The 20,432-nt window shown below is 47.2% G+C and overlaps 1 protein-coding gene across 9 annotated transcripts in view; it reads right to left on the reverse strand.

The window, feature by feature from the left end:
- Positions 1 to 8,562: 8,562 nt before the first annotated feature.
- LOC106598877 (kinesin-like protein KIF1A) overlaps positions 8,563 to 20,432 on the reverse strand; it is a 46,318-nt gene continuing 34,448 nt past the window's right edge. For all 9 annotated transcript variants that reach the window (XM_045714518.1, XM_014189900.2, XM_045714517.1 and 6 more), the window contains 8 exons: positions 19,449 to 19,594; positions 18,955 to 19,143; positions 18,689 to 18,760; positions 17,077 to 17,183; positions 14,366 to 14,488; positions 13,889 to 14,081; positions 13,472 to 13,590; positions 8,563 to 13,262 (listed from right to left, as the gene is read on the reverse strand). In XM_045714518.1, coding sequence (XP_045570474.1) covers positions 13,223 to 13,262; positions 13,472 to 13,590; positions 13,889 to 14,081; positions 14,366 to 14,488; positions 17,077 to 17,183; positions 18,689 to 18,760; positions 18,955 to 19,143; positions 19,449 to 19,594 — 989 coding nt within the window. In that variant the 3' untranslated portion in view covers positions 8,563 to 13,222. The remainder of the gene's footprint in view (positions 13,263 to 13,471; positions 13,591 to 13,888; positions 14,082 to 14,365; positions 14,489 to 17,076; positions 17,184 to 18,688; positions 18,761 to 18,954; positions 19,144 to 19,448; positions 19,595 to 20,432) is intronic.

Genomic DNA, 20,432 nt, shown 5'->3' on the forward strand with positions numbered 1-20,432 from the left:
TTGCCTAAGAACACAGCCATGAATAAAGAATGGTACCAACACATCCTCCGAGAGCAACTTCTCCCAACCATCCAGGAACAGTTTGGTGACGAACAATGCCTTTTCCAGCATGATGGAGCACCTTGCCATAAGACAAAAGTGATAACTAAGTGGCTTGGGGAACAAAAACATAGATATTTTGGCCAGGAAACTCCCCAGACCTTAATCCCATTGAGAACTTGTGGTCAATCCTCAAGAGGCGGGTGGACAAACAAAAACCCACAAATTCTGACAAACTCCAAGCATTGATCATGCAAGAATGGGCTGCCATCAGTCAGGATGTGGCCCAGAAGTTAATTGACAGCATGCCAGGGCGGACTGCAGAGGTCTTGAAAGAGAAGGGTCAACACTGCAAATATTGACTCTGCATCAACTTCATGTAATTGTCAATAAAAGCCTTTGACACTTATGAAATGCTTGTAATTATACTTCAGTATTCCATACAAAAATATCTAAAGACACTGAAGCAGCAAACTTTGTGAAAATTAATATTTGTGTCATTCTCAAAACTTTTGGCCTCGACTGTACGTCCAACCGGTGTAACGGTCGTCGTCACAAGAAAACCAAGATGCAGCGGAGGTTGTGTGTTCATCTTGATATTTAATAAAAATGAACCACTTCAAACAAAACACTCGATAGCAACGACAGCAAACAGTCCTGTCTGGTCCCAAATGAACAAAACAGAAAACAATCCCCCACAAAACCCAAAGGAAAAACCTGCTCCTTATGGGTGACTCCCAATCAACAACAACGAACTTCAGCTGTGCCTGATTGGGAGCCACACACGGCCCAAAACAAAGAAATACAAAAAACCTAGAAAACGAACATAGAACGCCCACCCAATGTAACACCCTGGCCTAACCAAAATAAAGAACAAAAAACCCCTCTCTATGGCCAGGGCGTTACCGTACCCCCCCCTCCCCCCAAGGTGCGGACTCCGGCCGCAAAACCTGACACTGAAGGGGAGGGTCCGGGTGGGCCTTCTTACGGCGGCGGCTCAGGTGCGGGACGTGGCCTCTGCCCCACCCTTGGCGTCGCCCTCTTAGGTGGCGCACCTGGCCGCGCCGAAGGTCTGGTGGGCGACCCTGACTTCGCCCGGCTGGCGGGCGACCCTTGTTGTACCCGGCTGGCGGACGACCCTGGCTGCGCCCGGCTGGCGGGCGGCGATGGCTACGCCCGGCTGGCGGGTGTCCCTGGCTGCGCCCGGCTGGCGGGCGGCGATGGCTGCGCCCGGCTGGCGGGCGACCCTTGCTGCGCCCGACTGGCGGATGACCCTGGCTGATCGATGGCTGATCCGGACAGGCGGGCCACTCTGGCAGATCCGGACAGGCGGGCCACTCTGGCCGATACGGACAGGCGGGCCACTCTGGCAGATCCGGAGAGGCGGGCCACAATGGCAGATCCGGACAGGCGGGCCACTCTGGCAGATCCGGACAGGCGGGCCACTCTGGCAGAGCCGGACCGGCGGGCCACTCTGGCAGCTCCGGAAAGGCGGGCCACTCTGGCAGCTCTGAACAGGCGGGCCACTCTGGCAGCTCCGAACAGGCGGGACCCACTGGAGGCCTAGTCCTGGGAGGAGGCACAGGACGGACCAGGATGGGGAGACCCACTGGAGGCCTGGGCCTAGGAGGAGGCACAGGACGGACCAGGATGGGGAGACCCACTGGAGGCCTGGTCCGAGGAGGAGGCACAGGATAAACCGGGCTGTGGGGGAGCACTGGAGTTCTGGTACGGACGCTCGACATGCTTACTCCAGGCTGAATGCCCACTTTGGCCCGGCACGGGCGGAGAGCAGGCATTGGGCGAACTGGACCCTCCCAGTGCCCTGAAGACCCAGTGCGGATAACCTGGACCGAGGGGGAGCACTGGAGTTCTGGTACGGACGCTCGACATGCTTACTCCAGGCTGAATGCCCACTTTGGCCCGGCACGGGCGGAGAGCAGGCATTGGGCGAACTGGACCCTCCCAGCGCCCTGAAGACCCAGTGCAGATAACCTGGACCGAGGAGGCGCACTGGAGACCAGACGTGCTGAGCTGGCACAATCCGTCCTGGCTCGATGCCTGCTCTCGCATGGCACTTGCGGGGGGCTGGCATGTAGCGCTCCGGGCTATCAACGCGTACTGGGGACACCGTGCGCTTTACCGCATAACACGGTGCCTGACCAGTACTGCGCTGCCTCCTGTAAGCACGGGGAGTTGGCTCAGGTCTACCGCCTGACTCCGCCAATCTCCCCGTGTGCCCCCCCCAAACATTTTTTTGGGGCTGCCTCCCGTGTCCGTTGAGCTCCCGCTCTTCGTACCAGACTGGAGGTCTGGAGCACACAACCCCTACGGGCTGAGTGCTCACTCGAGCATGGCACTTGCGAGGGGCTGGAATCACTCTCACCGGACTGTTCGTGCGCATGGGCGAGATCGTGCGCACTCCCGCATAGCACGGTGCCCTTCTGATCCTCTGTTCCCCATAATAAGCACAGATAGTTGGCTCAGGTCTACTGCTTGCCCTAGCCAAACTACCCGTGTGCCCTCCCCCAAAAAATTATTGGGGCTGCCTCTCCGGCTTCCTTGCCAGCCGGTGTTCCCCAGTATAGAGCCTCATACCGGCGCCGCTCCGCCTTGGCTGTCTCTATCTCCTCCGGTGGGCGACGATATTCCCCAGCCTGGTGCCATGGTCCAGCCCCGTCCAGGATCTCCTCCCATGTCCAAGTTTCCGTATAGTCCACATAATTCCTTTGTTGCTCCTTCCCCCGCTGCTTGGTCCATTTGTGGTGGGAGGTTCTGTAACAGTCGTCCTAGGAAGTGGACCAAGGCGCAGCGGGTTGAGTGCTCATTTTAACTTTTAATATAGAACACTGAAAATACAAAACAAGAAAACACACGAACGCACAGTAATGCAGGCTACGCACAGCAATGCACAAACAAGCTCCCACAATACCCATAACAAACACACCCCTATATACAGGACCTTCAATCAGAGGCAACGAGAAACAGCTGCCTCCAATTGAAGGCCCCAATCCCAATTAACTAAACATAGAACTAAACACACTAGATCAGTCATAGAAATACACAACATAGAACCTCACCAAAAACACCGGACTAATCTACATAAACACATACTCTAACACACCCCGAACCACATAAAACAAATACCCCCTTGCCACGTCCTGACCAAACAGGGAAAGAAGGGACTGGACATGGGAGGACATCCTGGACGGCAAGGGATCCTACACTTGGGAAGAGATCTTGGTCGGAAGGGATCGCCTCCCATGGGAACAGGTAGAGGCACTCAGAAGAGTGGAGGCAGCAGGAGAGAAGGACCAACGGTATGAGGGAACACGGCTGGCAAGGAAGCCCGAGAGGCAGCCCCAAAACATTTTGTGGCAGAGTCAGGTTGGAGACCTGAGCCAGCTCCCTGTGCTTACAGGAGGCAGCGCAGTACTGGTCAGACACCGTGTTATGCGGTAAAGCGCACGGTGTCCCCAGTACGCGTGGAGAGCCCGGTGCGCTACGTCCCAGCTCCTAACATCTGCCGTGGGAGGTTGGGCATCGAGCCAGGACGGGTTGTGCAGGCCGTGCACTCTAGACCTCCAGTGCGTCTTCAAGACCCGGTCTATCCTGTGCCTGCGCCCAGGACTAGGCCTCCAGTGGGTCTCCCCATCCTGGTTAAGCCTGTGCCTCCTCCTCGGACCAGGCCTCCAGTGGGTCTCCCCATCCTGGTCTGTCCTGTGCCTGCTCCACGGACCAGGCCTCCAGTGGGTCTCCCCATCCTGGTCTCTCCTGTGCCGCTTCCACGGACTTGGCCTCCAGTGGGTCTCCCCATCCTGGTCAGTCCTGTGCCTGCTCAACGGACTTGGCCTCCAGTGGGTCTCCCCATCCTGGTCAGTCCTGTGCCTGCTCAACGGACCAGGCCTCCAGTGGGTCTCCCCATCCTGGTCCGTCCTGTGCCACCTCCCAGGACTAGGCCTCCAGTGGGTCTCGCCAGTCCGGAGCCGCCAGAGCTGCCCGCCAGTCCGGAGCCGCCAGAGCTGCCCGCCAGTCCGGAGCCGCCAGAGCTGCCCGCCAGTCCAGAGCCGCCAGAGCCGCCCGCAAGTGAAGAGCCGCCAGAGCCGCCCGCCAGTCAGGTGCCGCCAGAGCCGCCCGCCAGTCAGGAGCTGCCAGAGCCGCCCGCCAGTCAGGAGCTGCCAGAGCCGCCCGCCAGTCAGGAGCTGCCAGAGCCGCCCGCCAGTCAGGAGCTGCCAGAGCGGCCCGCCTGTCCGGAGCTGCCAGAGCGGCCCGCCTGTTCGGAGCTGCCAGAGTGGCCCGCCTGTTCGGAGCTGCCAGAGTGGCCCGCCGGTCCGGATCTGCCAGAGTGGCCCGCCGGTCCGGATCTACCAGAGTGGCCCGCCGGTCCGGATCTGCCAGAGTGGCCCGCCTGTCCGGATCTGCCAGAGTGGCCCGCCTTTCCGGATCTGCCATCGCCGCCCGCCAGCCGGGCGCAGCCGGGCGCAGCCATCGCCGCCCGCCAGCCGGGCGCAGCCAGGGTCATCCGCCAGTCGGGCGCAGCCGGGTGCAGCCATCGCCGCCCGCCAGCCGGGCGCAGCCAGGGTCATCCGCCAGCCGGGCGCAACAAGGGTCGCCCGCCAGCCGGGCGAAGTCAGGTCGCCCACCAGACCTTTGACGCGGCCAGGTGCGCCACCTAAGAGGGCGACGCCAAGGGTGGAACAGAGGCCACGTCCCGCACCGTAAGAAGGCCCACCCGGACCCTCCCCTTCAGTGTCAGGTTTTGCGGCCGGAGTCCGCACCTTGGGGGAGGGTACTGTAACGCCCTGGCTTCTTTCAATTGATTTGCAATGACATAACACTCATGCACACTCATTCTGAATTAATAGTCTCTCCAAAAGCACCAAAATGCACTGAACAGTCTAATAACACAAACAAGTTTTACAAATAAATATCAAAAGACAAAGTTAAAACCAGGACTAATGTTTGAAATCCTTCCAGAAAGCAGGCTGTGGTTGGTGTATTCACAGATCTTGTTGTTGCTGAAACAGGAAAAATTCTGTTGCGCTGCTACACTTTAGAAGCTCTTCTTCCGGACTGGCAGTCTACACTATGAACTAGCCTTGTGCCCAGACACTGGCACTCTCTGGTGTCTCCTGGATGGTACCTTCCAGGTGCTGCAGCATTCCCAAAGAGCTGATGTCCTCAAATCTGTCAAGCCACAGCCGCTTCCCTTCCTGGATCTCCTGGAGGACCGCCTTGTGGAAGTCCCTGACAGTCTCCCATGGGAAACGCCCTACGTGGTAGAAGACATCGTCTCACAGCGGGTGCCCTCATTTTCAGCTCCTCAGCTGACAACTCCTGCTCCAGGATGTGGAAGTAGCCCAGCATATAAAGGTCAATGGTCAGGCTGTCATAGATCACCGGGGGAGGCAGGAAGTGCTCGGGGCAAGAGGTGGTGGGGCGATGCTGGCTTGGGGAAATCGGAGAATACGGGTGTTGAGCATCTTGTCCACGGCAGTTTTTAGGTGGTAGAAGTGGAAGAGAGAGCTGGTCCGGTGTGGCACCCCCGGTTGTGTTGTATCCCTGACTGTGTCGTGTTCATTGTGTCGACCACGGCCTCGTTCGACCGCCTCCTATCTCACCCTGGCTCTCATGGAGATGGCTTACAACGACTTCAGGAACAGAACAACGACGCGCTCTTGTCTCAGACTGGTCGTCTCCATGACCCAGATGGGGGTAGGGGTGTCATGGCGGGCTAGTTAAAGTTCACAGCTTAGAGCGGTGTTAGCGATTTGAACAGCTACCTCAGCAGCTTCCACCCTCCCTCTCGGAGTCTGGTTCCTTGAGACCGGTCGATGAGTCATTCACAAACCCTCCAAAAAGGTAAATCAACCCCAATCTGACCTTCAGAGTTGGACCTCAAACTCCTAACCGACACCCCAGACAGCTGATCTCCCTCTCCACCCTCTGCTGTATATTTACAGTACCAGTCAAAAGTTTGGACACCTACTCAGTGCAGGGTTTTTCTTTATTTTTACTATTTTCTACATTGTAGAATAGTGAAGACAAACTATGAAATAACACATATGGAATTATGTAGTAACCAAAAAAGATTCTTCAAAGTAGCCACCTTTTGCCTTGATGACAGCTTTGCACACTCTTGGCATTCTCACAACCAGCGTCATGAGGTAGTCACCTGGAATGCATTCCAATTAACAGGTGTGCCTTCTTAAAAGTTAATTTGTGGGATTTCTTTCCTTCTTATGTCACGTCCTGACCAGCAGAGGGAGTAATTGTATTAGTTTTGGTCAGGACGTGGCAGAGGTTTTCTATGTGTAGGTTGGGTGCTGGACTCTCAATTGGAGGCAGGTGTTTCTAGTTGCCTCTGATTGGGAGTCCTATAAACAGGTGTGTGTTTTTCTTTGTGGTTGTGGGTAGTTGTTTGTGAGCACTGCTTTTGTTTAGCCTGCCACACTGTTCTTGTCGTGGGTATTGTTTATTGTTTTTTCCTGTGGATGCTTTACTCGTGTTTTATTAAAAAGATGAGTATCCACATTCCCGCTGCGTATTGGTCCTCCCTTCAACACAACGACATTATCTGTGACATCTTAATGTGTTTGAGCCAATCAGTTGTGTTCTGACAAGGTAGGGGTGGTATACAGAACATAGCCCTATTTGGTAAAAGACCATGTCCATATTATGGCAAGAACAGCTCAAATAAGCAAAGAGAAACAACAGCAATAGCAGCCCATAGTCACAACTCAGATAGGGCACCTTCTGAGTGTTAATTATTCAACGATGGGATTGGATGTCCAGGGATGAGGAAGTACAGTAAATCAGAGGAGACTGGTGGGAGGAGCAATAGGAGGATGGGCTCGTTGTAATGGTAAACAAATATATGTAAACCATGTTTGACTCTGTTCCATTTCAGCCATAACGAGCCAATCCTCTTATAGCTCCTCCCACCAGCCTCTGCTGAGTAGACCCATGGCTATGTGTATGTACAGTTAAAGTCGGAAGTTTACATACACCTTAGCCAAATACATTTAAACTCAGTTTTTCACAATTCCTGACATTTAATCCTACTAAAAATTCCCTGTCTTAGGTCAGTTAGGATCACCACTTTATTTTAAGAATGTGAAATGTCAGAATAATAGTAGAGAGAATGATTTATTTCAGCTTTTATTTCTTTCACCACATTCCCAGTGGGTCAGAAGTTTACATACACTCAACTAGTATTTGGTAGCATTGCCTTTACACTGTTTAACTTGGGTCAAACGTTTCGGGTAGCCTCCCACAAGCTTCCCACAATAAGTTGGGTGAATTTTGGCCCATTCCTCCTGACAGAGCTGGTGTAACTGAGTCAGGTTTGTAGGCCTCCTTGCTCGCACACGCTTTTTCAGTTCTGCCCACACATTTCTATGGGATTGAGGTCAGGGCTTTGTGATGGCCACTCCAATACCATGACTTTGTTGTCCTTAAGCCATTTTGCCACAACTTTGGAAGTATGGGGTCATTGTCCATTTGGAAGACCCATTTGCGGCCAAGCTTTAACTTCCTGACTGATGTCTTGAGATGTTGCTTCAATATATCCACATCATTTTCCTCCCTCATGATGCCATCTATTTTGTGAAGTGCACCAGTCCCTCCAGCAGCAAAGCTGATCTGATTAAACAGCATGATATTTATAAAGGTGCACCTTGTGCTGGGGATAATAAAAGGCCACTCGAAAATGTGCAGTTTTGTCACAAAACACAATGTCACCGATGTCTCAAGTTTTGAGGGAGTGTGCAATTGGCATACTGACTGCAGGAACTGTTCACCAGAGCTGTTGTCAGAGAATGTCATGTTAATTTCTCTACCATAAGCCGCCTCCAACATCGTCCAATGTCGTTTTAGAGAATTTGGCAGTACGTCCAATCGGCCTCACAACACCAGACTACGTGTATGGCGTCGTGTGATGTCAACGTTGTGAACAGAGTGCCCCGTGGTGGCGGTGGGGTTAAGGTATGGGCAGGCATAAGCTACGGACAACAAACACAATTGCATTTTATCAATGGCAATTTGAATGCATAAAATTACCATGCCGAGATCCTGAGGCCTATTGTGATGCCAATTTTTTTTAAAGGTATCTGCGGCCAACAGATGCATATCTGTACTCCCAGTCATGTGAAATCCATAGATTGGGGTCTAGTGAATTTATTTAAATTGACTGACTTCCTCAAATGAACTGTAACTCAGTAAAATCAATGAAATTGTTGCATGTTGTGTTTATATTTTTGTTTAGTATATTTCATTAGTTGAATTAGATGTGTTAGTGCTGGGCTAGAGCAAAAACCTGCACACCATGTATAGTAGGGGCCGCAGGAACAGGTCTGAACAACACTACATTAGAGACACTTACGATTTTAGATGTCCAGTTGAGTTATTTTGTTGCTACAAATTTCAAACCAGCACGTCCTTGCATCCTTGTATAAGGTAGGATCTATGAGTTTTAGATGATTGGCGATGCCAGACAACAAAATCCAGACAAAGGACACAAGCAAATGTTGCATAAGTTCCACATTTATTTCACTTTATTCTGACAAATTGTTTACGTGTCCACAAACATTAGAAGACACTAGAACTCCAACACTCAAAAGATAACGTGAGCACTGAGTTGACATCACAGGCCAGTTATTATGGAACGGGGGTTACATCTGTGCGATCGGACCCACCACTGCCAATCAGGTTCATTATTGACAAGACAAGAGCCATTCAAATGTCAAGGTCAATGCAGAGTCATTTAGGCGGGCGTTTAGTATACAGGGCTGTTCCTATACAGAGCTGCACTGAGGGGGATAGGGCGTCATTAGCAAGCAGTGAGGGTAAGAGAGAGCAGGGTGAAGAAGAGGCAGATCCACATGCTTGGATCCAGGAAATGTAATGCTACATAAAAAAGCTGTCAAAGCAGTAACAGAATCCATCTGTATTTGTATATATAGCCGGCTCACGGAACTTCAAATGCGTCGTTTTAACTTCTTCTTTGAGGACGGAACTTCAGATATCCTAGCTGTAAGAAGTACCCTAGTTTTAAGAAATGTCCTAGTTTTAAGAAGCATCCTAGTTTTAAGGAGCATCTTAGTTTTATGAAGTACCCTGGTTTTAAGAAGTATACTAGTTTTAAGAAGCATCCTAGTTTTGAGATGTATCCTAGTTTTAAGAAGTATCCTAGTTTTAAGAAGTAGAGTTAAGAGTTAGTAGACGATAAACGCTAAAGCGGCAATAGTACAGTTTCAAACAAAACAACATCTCCTTCTTTTGAGGGATAATATTGTAACCCCCAACCAATCTTATGCATTCTGTTCATTCTTAATATGATAAATGATGATGTGATAAGTACAATAAATTATACTTGGATGACAATTCAATAGCCCTAATATTCCTTACTCATGTAATCCACCTCCAAATAGAAACAAGAATTCATAAATAAAGCTTTCTTTTCTTCCATTGGTCGAGCGGGCAAAATAGTGGCATACCAGTGTACACCAAAGTAAAAAATTGCATACAACACACACCAAGATGACCACGACTGGGTCGGCAGGTAGCCTAGTGGTTAAGAGCGTCGGGCCAATAACCAAAAGATTGCTGGTTTGAATCCCCGAGCCAACAAGGTGAGAAAAAAAACATCTATAGATGTGACCTGGAGCAAGGCACTTAACCTTAATTGCTCATGTAAGTCGCTCAGGAAACGAGTGTCTGCTATATGACAAAAATGTAAAAAAAACGGATCCACAATATGAAACCCAGAGATAGGTTGTATTTTAATTAGATCATAGTATTTATCTTGTGATAGGATGTATTTAAGTTTCAGCATTCTAGAAACAGAAAACAAAGAACCGTGTGATTTTCCACTGCAACCAATCAACTCTCAATTATTGCACTTCAGTATATACGTAATCTATTCCTAATAGGAAGGATATAGGAAGATATGTTCATAATTGAGGATATAAGCACTTATTAACATCAGTTGGGGAACATCATGTGTGATTATGCCATGTCTTGCATGTTGCTCCCTTGCTGTGGCTATCTGAGCATGCTCTGTAGGTTGGCAGGCCTAAGGCATGCATAAAAACCCAACACTTTGTGTTAGATGGGAGAATTGTGTTTGACCAAAACACGAACCTCGCCATACAAACAAGGAACAACAGTAGGACATGATCCAATTGGCTGTCTGGCCATGGCTGGTCTGCTGCACTCACACATAATGTTGCTGTAAACACAACACTAACGCTTGGTTTTCAATAAAGCAAAAGGACGTACAAAAGCATAGAACACTCAGACTATGAGACAACAGGCAACTTTAGTTTGAAATTGTCGATCTCCTACGGCTGCTAGACCAACGTAGCACTGAAGAGCCACTTTGCTTCAGTCGGCAGTGCCACCTTGATTCACTTTGGACTATTCTCGTTTCAGATAGCAGTTTGTGGTCATCTGGGTGTGAAAGAATGGTCACAGCAACAATAAACCACAAGTCCCCAGGATGTGCGACTTCATAACATCTACAGGTTCCTACTGTATAGGTTTCTGACACAGACACCAGGCTGTAAAACAGCTATACAAAAAAGCATAACGGAGGATGTTAGCTGCTACTTTACACAAGAAGCTAGTGTAGTCTATAGACTGTACACATATTAGTCGAAATGGATAGAATCACATGGACACACGGCATCAATATTAGGTTCATAGCATCAGAGTAAATAAAAGCTTGCTGCGATACATGTAACATCGAGCTAATGTGGTGGACGTCAATGATATTAAAGTGTGGACTTGATGAAAAACAGGAAAAAGAGAGAGCGAAGTGGAGAAAGGGAGGCACTACCTGGTGCATAGCGATGCACTTTCAGACAACTCGACTGGCGGAAAAAAGGTTAAAAATATCCCACTAACCTATCAATAGAGTATAATCACAGTTTTTTTTTTTGTATTATTCAATGTACTCTAACCCACCACCATAGAACGCAAAGTAACCCACCACCATAGAAGGCAAAGTAACCCACCACCATAGAACACAAAGTAACCCACCACCATAGAACACAAAGTAACCCACCACCATAGAAGGCAAAGTAACCCACCACCATAGAAGGTAAAGTAACCCACCACCATAGAACGCAAAGTAACCCACCACCATAGAAGGTAAAGTAACCCACCACCATAGAAGGTAAAGTAACCCACCACCATAGAACACAAAGTAACCCACCACCATAGAACACAAAGTAACCCACCACCATAGAACACAAAGTAACCCACCACCATAGAACACAAAGTAACCCACCACCATAGAACACAAAGTAACCCACCACCATAGAAGGTAAAGTAACCCACCACCATAGAAGGTAAAGTAACCCACCACCATAGAACACAAAGTAACCCACCACCATAGAAGGTAAAGTAACCCACCACCATAGAAGGCAAAGTAACCCACCACCATAGAAGGTAAAGTAACCCACCACCATAGAAGGCAAAGTAACCCACCACCATAGAACACAAAGTAACCCACCACCATAGAACGCAAAGTAACCCACCACCATAGAAGGCAAAGTAACCCACCACCATAGAAGGTAAAGTAACCCACCACCATAGAAGGTAAAGTAACCCACCACCATAGAAGGTAAAGTAACCCACCACCATAGAACGCAAAGTAACCCACCACCATAGAAGGTAAAGTAACCCACCACCATAGAACACAATAAACATCCTCTTGCTGGAGAGGAGCCATTGTTAGTGTATCCACGTGGAATATTTCACTTATAAACAGACATTCAGGGCCAATAGCAGAATTGTAGGTTTCGCAAAGGATTACATTAATATCTCACTAAAACCTAGGAGCCATTTTTTCAAGTCTACATGACGGAGGATATCTTCAGTATTTTAAATAGATTGGACTGCTTTGGTTAAAAACAACTGAGTGAATGGGACAGACATCAACTCAAGAGAATAAAGTCGATATAATGCAACAATAAAGTGCCATGCGACAAAACTGGTCAGTGATCCCACACAAATAAATTAAACTGGTCAGTGATCCCACACAAATAAATTAAACTGGTCAGTGGTCCCACACAAATAAATTAAACTGGTCAGTGATCCCACACAAATAAATTAAACTGGTCAGTGATAAATAAATTAAAACTAAAATAACAAATAAATAATGTATATACACAAAGAATATGTAAACGGTCAAGGACACATTGCTCTCCAGTGTGAGTCAGGCAGCTGGTGTATTATATTGCCTAATGCTCTACAAACATGTTACTATGAAATGTCAACACAGTGAACTCACCATTCTCCAAGCATGGAAGGCAAAGAGTCATCCTATTGCCCTATCATATCCCCATGATCCTAATCTGTCCATTACATTATCCAACTATTACAGCACCCCACTTCCATCCCACTGTATACTGTCAAAAACCTGGATATATCACGTTCATCCTATACTGTCTTAAACCTTGGATACAAAACAGATGCAACGACAACGAGTTACAGTATGCGACTGGCAGCCATTTCAACATGAGGTAAATGTGGATATGCTGTTTTAACATGAGAACACACACACAGAAACAGATATCTCTTATGAGAGGACTAGAAAAGGGAATATACCATGTCACCATTCATATTTTTCTTATCAGTCTACAGTGTTTATAAGAAATACATGAGTGGTTTTGATCTGGGGTATAATGTACAGTTAGAGTGGGGCGGTAGTAAGTAGCAGGCCATTGGAACTGATAACAACTTGGACTAAGACTTATACACTATAACATTTCTCTTTGTTTGGATAAACCCTATGGGGACTGTTAGCATGTTAGATAACGGTAAAGTTTACGTGCACATGACAATGGGGCGTGTCACAACCAGGCACAATACAGCCAGCAGGGGTAAGCCCCACTTCACAGGGTCGGGTTGTTAGTTAAGTCTTACATGGGTATTAAGGGTGTTTAATGGGTAGTTTAAACTGTGCATGTTCCAGGTAACCAGGAAGAGGCTTCAAATAGGGCATCAGCTGGGATGGTTTTAAGTGCAGTTTGGGGAAGTATCAGCAACAGGATGAGCACTGTTAGGACACGGAGCGCTGTTTAGATGAGCTATATACAGGAGAGGGTCAGTGGAGCTTTGAGATTGTGTTGTTTTTTTGTTTTCTCTCCCCCCCCCCCACACGTGTTCCTCTCTCTCACATCCTTGGGCCTGACTTTCTTCTGGAGAGCTTAGACCTTGGGGAGGGAGGGAAAAGAGGGGAGGGTTAATGTTTGACAGAAAATGATCAGGGGGAGACAGTGAATTTGAATTAGAAATGAGCTTGAACAAGTGTTTACGAGGAGATTTAAGTAACCTGGTATTACACAAAAAATAACATTTTGAGGAGGGGTTTTCATTGATGAACACGAGGTAACAAGGTTGAAGCAGTGAGGGGTTACTATACCTGATAGTTCCGGCGAGCAGGGGGTTAAAAGCATACAGCCAGTCGTGCATCTCCTTGTCATTACTGGCTTGGAGAAGTATTCCGCGATGCTCGGTGCACACTGCAAATGTGTTTGGAGTCTAAAAGCAGAAATTATTTAGATCACTAAAAGGATCTGGTAAATTAACTACAATTGGACAGACACAGGAAATCAATGGTATAAAAAATATATTTATTATCTATATTCTTTTTAAAGATTTCTCTATAAACAAAAAATATATCCAAGAAGTACATTCCAACAAACATATTAGTGGTATACTGTATTTTTGGTATATCCATAGTATATGTGTAATATAGTAGTGATTTCTTTTTTAAATGTATATGGTATATTTTTGCTATATTTATGATATACTTGGAAGAAGTTTCTGTCAGTCGTACCCGGAGCAGAGTCTGCTTGTCCTCGCTGTACTCCACCTGGGCAGAGGAGAGGTTGATGACAGCGCGCTCCACATTGTCCCTGTCGTTGCGGTACAGGTAGACGTAGGGCCGGCGTACCACCACATAGCGCTTCACCCAGCCACTGGTGTGGGGCTCCAGGAAGTGCAGGTAGCCTTTCTTAGACACGATGGGGCTGCAGCCCAGGGGAGATAGAAGGACAGTTATATTTCACTTATATATGAAGTAAACATCATATTTTATTATTTATTGTTGATTTAGTAGCAGCCCATCCGAATAACTTAAGTATTGCTCATATATTTTTTCATCTTTATAGTGATTCCAAACAATTAATCTAGCAGAGATATATCATAATTCACCCCAATATCAAACTGTATGACTCATCTGACCTCTATGGAATCCTGTACAGCAGTCTAGTCCTAGCTGAAATCGCTAAGCCCCAGAGTGGTCTGGTCTCACCTGACGCGGATCTCCTGGATGTCAGGGACGAAAGTGCAGCCTCTACCCGGGATCCTCTTCCTATCTACAGGGCTAAAGGGGTCCAGGTCTGGGGTTGAAGCTCCAGAGCTGGGCTCAATGTGTCTGCAGACCAGAGATAACGTTCCATCAATGTTCTCTCAATGTTCTTAAAAGTCTGTGCTTTCTCAATGTTCAATCAATGCCCTTTTAACAAAGCTCTTTCTACAAAGCGAATTAATTAATTTGCATTTACAGTGCATTCGGAAAGTATTCAGACCCCTTGACTGTTTCCACATTCTGTTACATTACAGCCTTATTCTAAAATTGATCTTTTTTTTAAAAAATCAATCTACACACAATACCCCATAATGACAACGCAAAAACAGGTTTTTAGAACTTTTTGCAAATGTATTTAAAAAAAACGGAAATTTAACATTTACATAATTATTCAGGCCCTTTACTCAGTACTTTGTTGAAGCACCTTTGGCAGCAATTACAGCCTCGAGTATTCTTGGGTATGACGCTACAACTTCGGGAGTATTTCGGGAGTTTCTCCCATTCTTCTCTGCAGATCCTCTCATGTTCTGTGGGGAGCTTTTTTCAGGTCTCTCCAGAGATATTCGATCGGGTTCAAGTCCAGGCTCTGGCTGGGCCACTCAAGGCCAGTCAGAGACTTGTCCCGAAGCCACTCCCGCGTTTTCTTGGCTGTGTGCTTAGGGTCGTTGTCCTGTTGGAAGGTGAACCTTCGCCCCAGTCTGAGGTCCTGAGCGCTCTGAGCGCTCATTTTGAAATGCCTGTTTTTCCATTGAAAGCCTATTCACCATACAAAGACTTATGACCCACCCAGTTCACGATCCCTATGGCTTCCACTACATGTGGCCAGTCTTTAGGCATTGTTTCAGGCTTTTACTCTGAAAAATGAGGGAGAAACACCACTTTCAATGAGAGGACAGTGGAAATTTCCAGACATGAGTCCAGCGCATGACCGGGAGCGCGCCTTTCTTGTTTCTCCTTTTCTATTGACGAAGCTTTTGTTCGGTTGAAATATTATTGATTATTTATGACAAAAATAACCTGAGGATTGATTATAAACATCGTTTGACATGTTCCTACGAACTTTTATGGTACTTTTTAGATTCTTCGTCTGCATGCGGTGACCGCGCTTTGTTCCAATGGATTACTGAACAAACAAACAAAATGGAGGTTTTTGGATATAAAGAGGGAATTTATCGAACAAAACGAACATTTATTGTGTAACATGGAGTCTTGGGAGTGCTATCATATGAAGATCAACAAAGGTAAGTGATACATTTTATCGCTATTTCTGACTTTTGTTACTCCTCTTCTTGGCTGCTAACTGTTTGTAATGATTTGTCTGCTGGGCGCTGTTCTCAGATAATCGCATGGTATGCTTTCGCCGTAAAGCCTTTTTGAAATCTGACACAGCGGTTGGATTAACAAGAAGTTTATCTTTAAGCTGGTGTATAACATTTGTATCTTTTATGTATTTTTATTATGAGAATGTCTGTTTTGTTGAGTTTCACGCTCTGCAATTTCACCGGATGTTGTTTGAGACAGTGGATTACTGAACAAAACGCGCTAACAAAATTGAGGTTTTTGGATATAAAGAGGGACTTGATCGAGCAAAACTAACATTTATTGGGTAACTGGGAGACTTGTGAGTGTAACCATATGAAGATCATCAAAGGTAAGTGATATTTCAGACTTTTGTTACTCGTCTACTTGGCTGGTTACTGTTTGTAATGATTTGTCTGCTGGGCGCTGTTCTCAGATAATCGCATGGTTTGCTTTTGCTGTAAAGTCTTTTTCAAATCTGACACCGTGGTTGGATTAACAAGAAGTTAATCTTTCAACCGATGTATAACACTTGTATGTTTCATGAATTTTTATAATGAGTATTTCTGTTTTTGAATTTGCCGCTCTGCAATTTCCCTGGATGTTGGCCAGGTGGGACGGTAGCGTCCCACACCCCCTAGAGAGGTTAAAGGCCTGAGTGGTGGAGTGCTGCAGAGATGGTTGTCCTTCTGGAAGGTTCTCCCATCTCCACAGAGGAACTCTGGAGCTCAGTCAGAGTGACCATCGGGTTCTTGGTCATCTCCCTGACCAATGCCCTTCTCCCCCGATTGCTCAGTTAGGCCGGGTGACCAGCTCTAGGAGAGTCTTGGTGATTCCAAACTTATTCCATTTAAGAATGATGGAGGCCACTGTGTTCTTGGGGACCTTCAATGCTGCATACATTTTTTGGTGTCCTTCCCCAGATCTGTGCCTCGAAACAATCCTGTCTCGGAGATCTATGGACAATTCCTTTGACCTCATGGCTTGGTTGTTGCTCTGACATGCACTGTCACCTGTGGGACCTTATAGACAATCTTATATAGATGATCGATGGAGCTCAATTTCGAGTCTCATAGCAAATGGTGTGAATACTTATGTAAATAAGATATTTCTCTTTCTTATTTTTTATAATTATTTCTAAAAAACAGTTTTCATGTTGTCATTATGGGGTATTGTGTGTAGATTGATGAGGAAAAACATTTATTTAATCCATTTTAGATTAAGGCTGTAACATAACAAAATGTGGAAAAAGTCAAGGGGTCTGAATACTTTCCGTATACTACTTGTCAATAGCAGGTCTGGGGTGAATAAAATGGGAGTGAGGGGTGACAGTTGAAAGGTGAAAGGACACATACCTGATGTCATAATGTCCCTCCACCAATGAGGGGCAAGTAGAGGATGGCGTTAGCGTGCTCAGACCAGAAGAGGACGGTGACATCAGCGACGCTGACATCTCAGACAGCTGAAACACATACACACAAGCATACACAGATAATCACACACACACACATACAAACAAACATGAACATATACACACACAACATAAGCACACACAAACACGCACATACAATGACACCATTATACATTCATCAACAGTTCCCATGTATTGCATTTGGAGGGTCTGCAAGGTCTATGACAGAATCTGATACTCATCAAGTAATCCGATGAGGTCATGAGAGGACATGTGTTCCAGCCCCAGGCTTTGGTTACACATGTAGAGACAACATGCTGTAGTAGGGACAGAGAAGCCTGACATTCTCTGAGACGGGGGTGGGAGGAGAGGGGGGTTGGAGGAGAGGGGGCTAGGGGTGAGAATGAGAAAATCTGTAGGTTGGGTGAAGGTTTACGAGTGATGATGAGCAACTGAATATGAATTAATTAATTAAGTGTGGTGAATATGGTAGTTATTTTGTTTTAAGGTTAAGTTCTTCATTAGAATGTATTTCCTTCTGAGAATTCAGTTATTTGTTAGAGTTTAGTTCTTTGTTTAACAAATAAGTAAATGATCAGAAAGGCTGCGTGTGTCAACTAGACAGGGGATCAGGAGGGGAAGGATGTAGATGACAGATTTCTTGGGTGGGATCAGTGAGAATGGGCTGGAATCTATAGGGAGCACGTTTGATGGTATACAAAGTGCTTTGGGCTAGGGGCTGGCTGGGTGAAAGTATCCTGCACGGTGTACTGTAAGTTGATTATAGAGGGGGTTAACAGGCCTGGGGGCTGGGTTCTGTAAGTGGGTTATAGAGGGGGTTAACAGGCCTGGGGGCTGGGTTCTGTAAGTGGGTTATAGAGGGGGTTAACGGGCCTGGGGGCTGGGTTCTGTAAGTGGGTTATAGAGGGGGTTAACAGGCCTGGGGGCTGGGTTCTGTAAGTGGGTTATAGAGGGAGGTAAACGGACTGGGGGCTGGGTTCTGTAAGTGGGTTATAGAGGGGGTTAATGGGCCTGGGGGCTGGGTTCTGTAAGTGGGTTATAGAGGGGGTTAACAGGCCTGGGGGCTGGGTTCTGTAAGTGGGTTATAGGGGGGGTTAACGGGCCTGGGGGCTGGGTTCTGTAAGTGGGTTATAGAGGGGGTTAAATGGACTGGGGGCTGGGTTCTGTAAGTGGGTTATAGAGGGGGTTAACAGGTCTGGGGACTGGGTTCTGTAAGTGGGTTATGGAGGGGGTTAAAGGGCCTGTGGGCTGGGTTCTGTAAGTGGGTTATAGAGGGGGTTAACAGGCCTGGGGGCTGGGTTCTGTAAGTGGGCTATAGAGGGGGTTAAAGGGCACGGGTGCTGGGTTCTGTAAGTGGGTTATAGAGGGGGTTAACAGGCCTGGGGGCTGGGTTCTGTAAGTGGGTTATAGAGGGGGTTAACAGGCCTGGGGGCTGGGTTCTGTAAGTGGGTTATAGAGGGGGTTAACAGGCCTGGGGGCTGGGTTCTGTAAGTGGGTTATAGAGGGGGTTAACAGGCCTGGGGGCTGGGGCTCACCTTGCTCTCACTGGCACTGCTGCTCACCTGGCTGTACTCCCTGTTGAAGGTGTGCATGAGCAACCGCAGACACTGAGACCGCAGGAGGAGGAGAGGAGGAGAAGAGGAGAGGAGGAGCAGAAAAAATGTATTATTATTACTAATAATCACAACCATTAAAAGTCCAAAAAAGAGAGAGAACTAGAAAGTGTTCTGGCAAGCAAGCGTTGTATTAGGAGCTCCAAGGTAGGCCTGGTTCCTAATAGAAGCCAGGGACTTGTAGTCACCTTGGCAGCCAGCTCCCTTTGCCTCTGGCTGGGGCTTTCCAGGGCGGGACTGCCCCCGGGGCTGTAGCTGAGGATGGGGCTCTTGGCAAAGTCGCTGATGTCGCCACTCTTGCAGAGCGCGTCCTGCCCCGCGGCCAGGGTGGCCTCTAGTTTCTCCCGCAGCAGCAGGTAATGCCTGGTCTTCTCTACCTGTAGTGACACACAGAGAGAAACCGCTGAGTCTCTGGCACAAAATGGCCACTATCCATTATCCAGGTAAGTGACTCATTGGTGAGTAGTACCGCCACACAATACTATTTTGAAAACAGCTACTGTTTATGAATGGAAACGTAATTGATTATTTATTATTCAGACCACATTTCAATGGCAAAGTATTGTTTGTTGATTTCATTCATTCATTCATTCATTCATTCATTCATTGACTATCACACTTGACTCCATCCCTCTGAATTCCGGCCCCCCACCCTACAGACCCTACCAATCCCAGGCCTCACCTCCTGCAGCAGGCTGAGTTTCTCCAGCTCCCACTGGTGGTCCAGGATGAGGCTGTCGCTACGGGGCCTCCATCCAGCCAGGTTCTCCTCTCCACGGACGTACGCCACTGAGGTGTCCAAGACGCGCCTGCGCCGCCGCTGCATGCCTGAAGGTAAAAAAGGGTAAAAAGACAACAATGTCAAATATAAAAACAGAACTACGTTTATATACTGCCTATATACTACCTATATACTGTCTATATGCTGCCTATATACTGACTATATACGGATATGCTGTCTATATGCTGCCTATATACTGCCTATATATGGATATGCTGTCTATATACTGCCTATATACTGCCTATATACGGATATGCTGTCTATATACTGTCTATATACTGCCTATATACGGATATGCTGTCTATATACTGCCTATATACGGATATGCTGTCTATATACTGCCTATATACGGATATGCTGTATATATACTGCCTATATACGGATATGCTGTCTATATACTGTCTATATACTGTCTATATACTGTCTATATACTGTCTATATACGGATATGCTGTCTATATACTGCCTATATACGGATATGCTGTCTATTTACTGCCAGAACACACTGGGGATGTGGGTTGTAGCTCATTCCAGATTTATCTCCAGATAGAGTGACTGAACTGTTAAATTGACAGTTACACACACAAGTTGGATGAAATGCAGCCCAGATGCTTGTGTAGAATTAAGCAATAAGGCACTAGGGGGTGTGGTATATAGCCAATATACCACGGCTAAGGGCTGTTCCTGGGAACGACGCAACACGGAGTGCCTGGATACAACCCTTAGCCATGGTATATTGGACATAGACCACAAAGCTCCGAGGTGCCTTATTGCTATTATAAACTGGTCACCAACGTAATTAGAGCAGTAAAATACATGTTTTGTCATACACGTGGTATACGATCTGATATACCACGGCTGTCAGCCAATCAGCATTCAATGCTCG

This window comes from Salmo salar, chromosome ssa03 (genome assembly GCF_905237065.1).
Source record: "Salmo salar chromosome ssa03, Ssal_v3.1, whole genome shotgun sequence".
Lineage (NCBI taxonomy): Eukaryota > Metazoa > Chordata > Actinopteri > Salmoniformes > Salmonidae > Salmo > Salmo salar.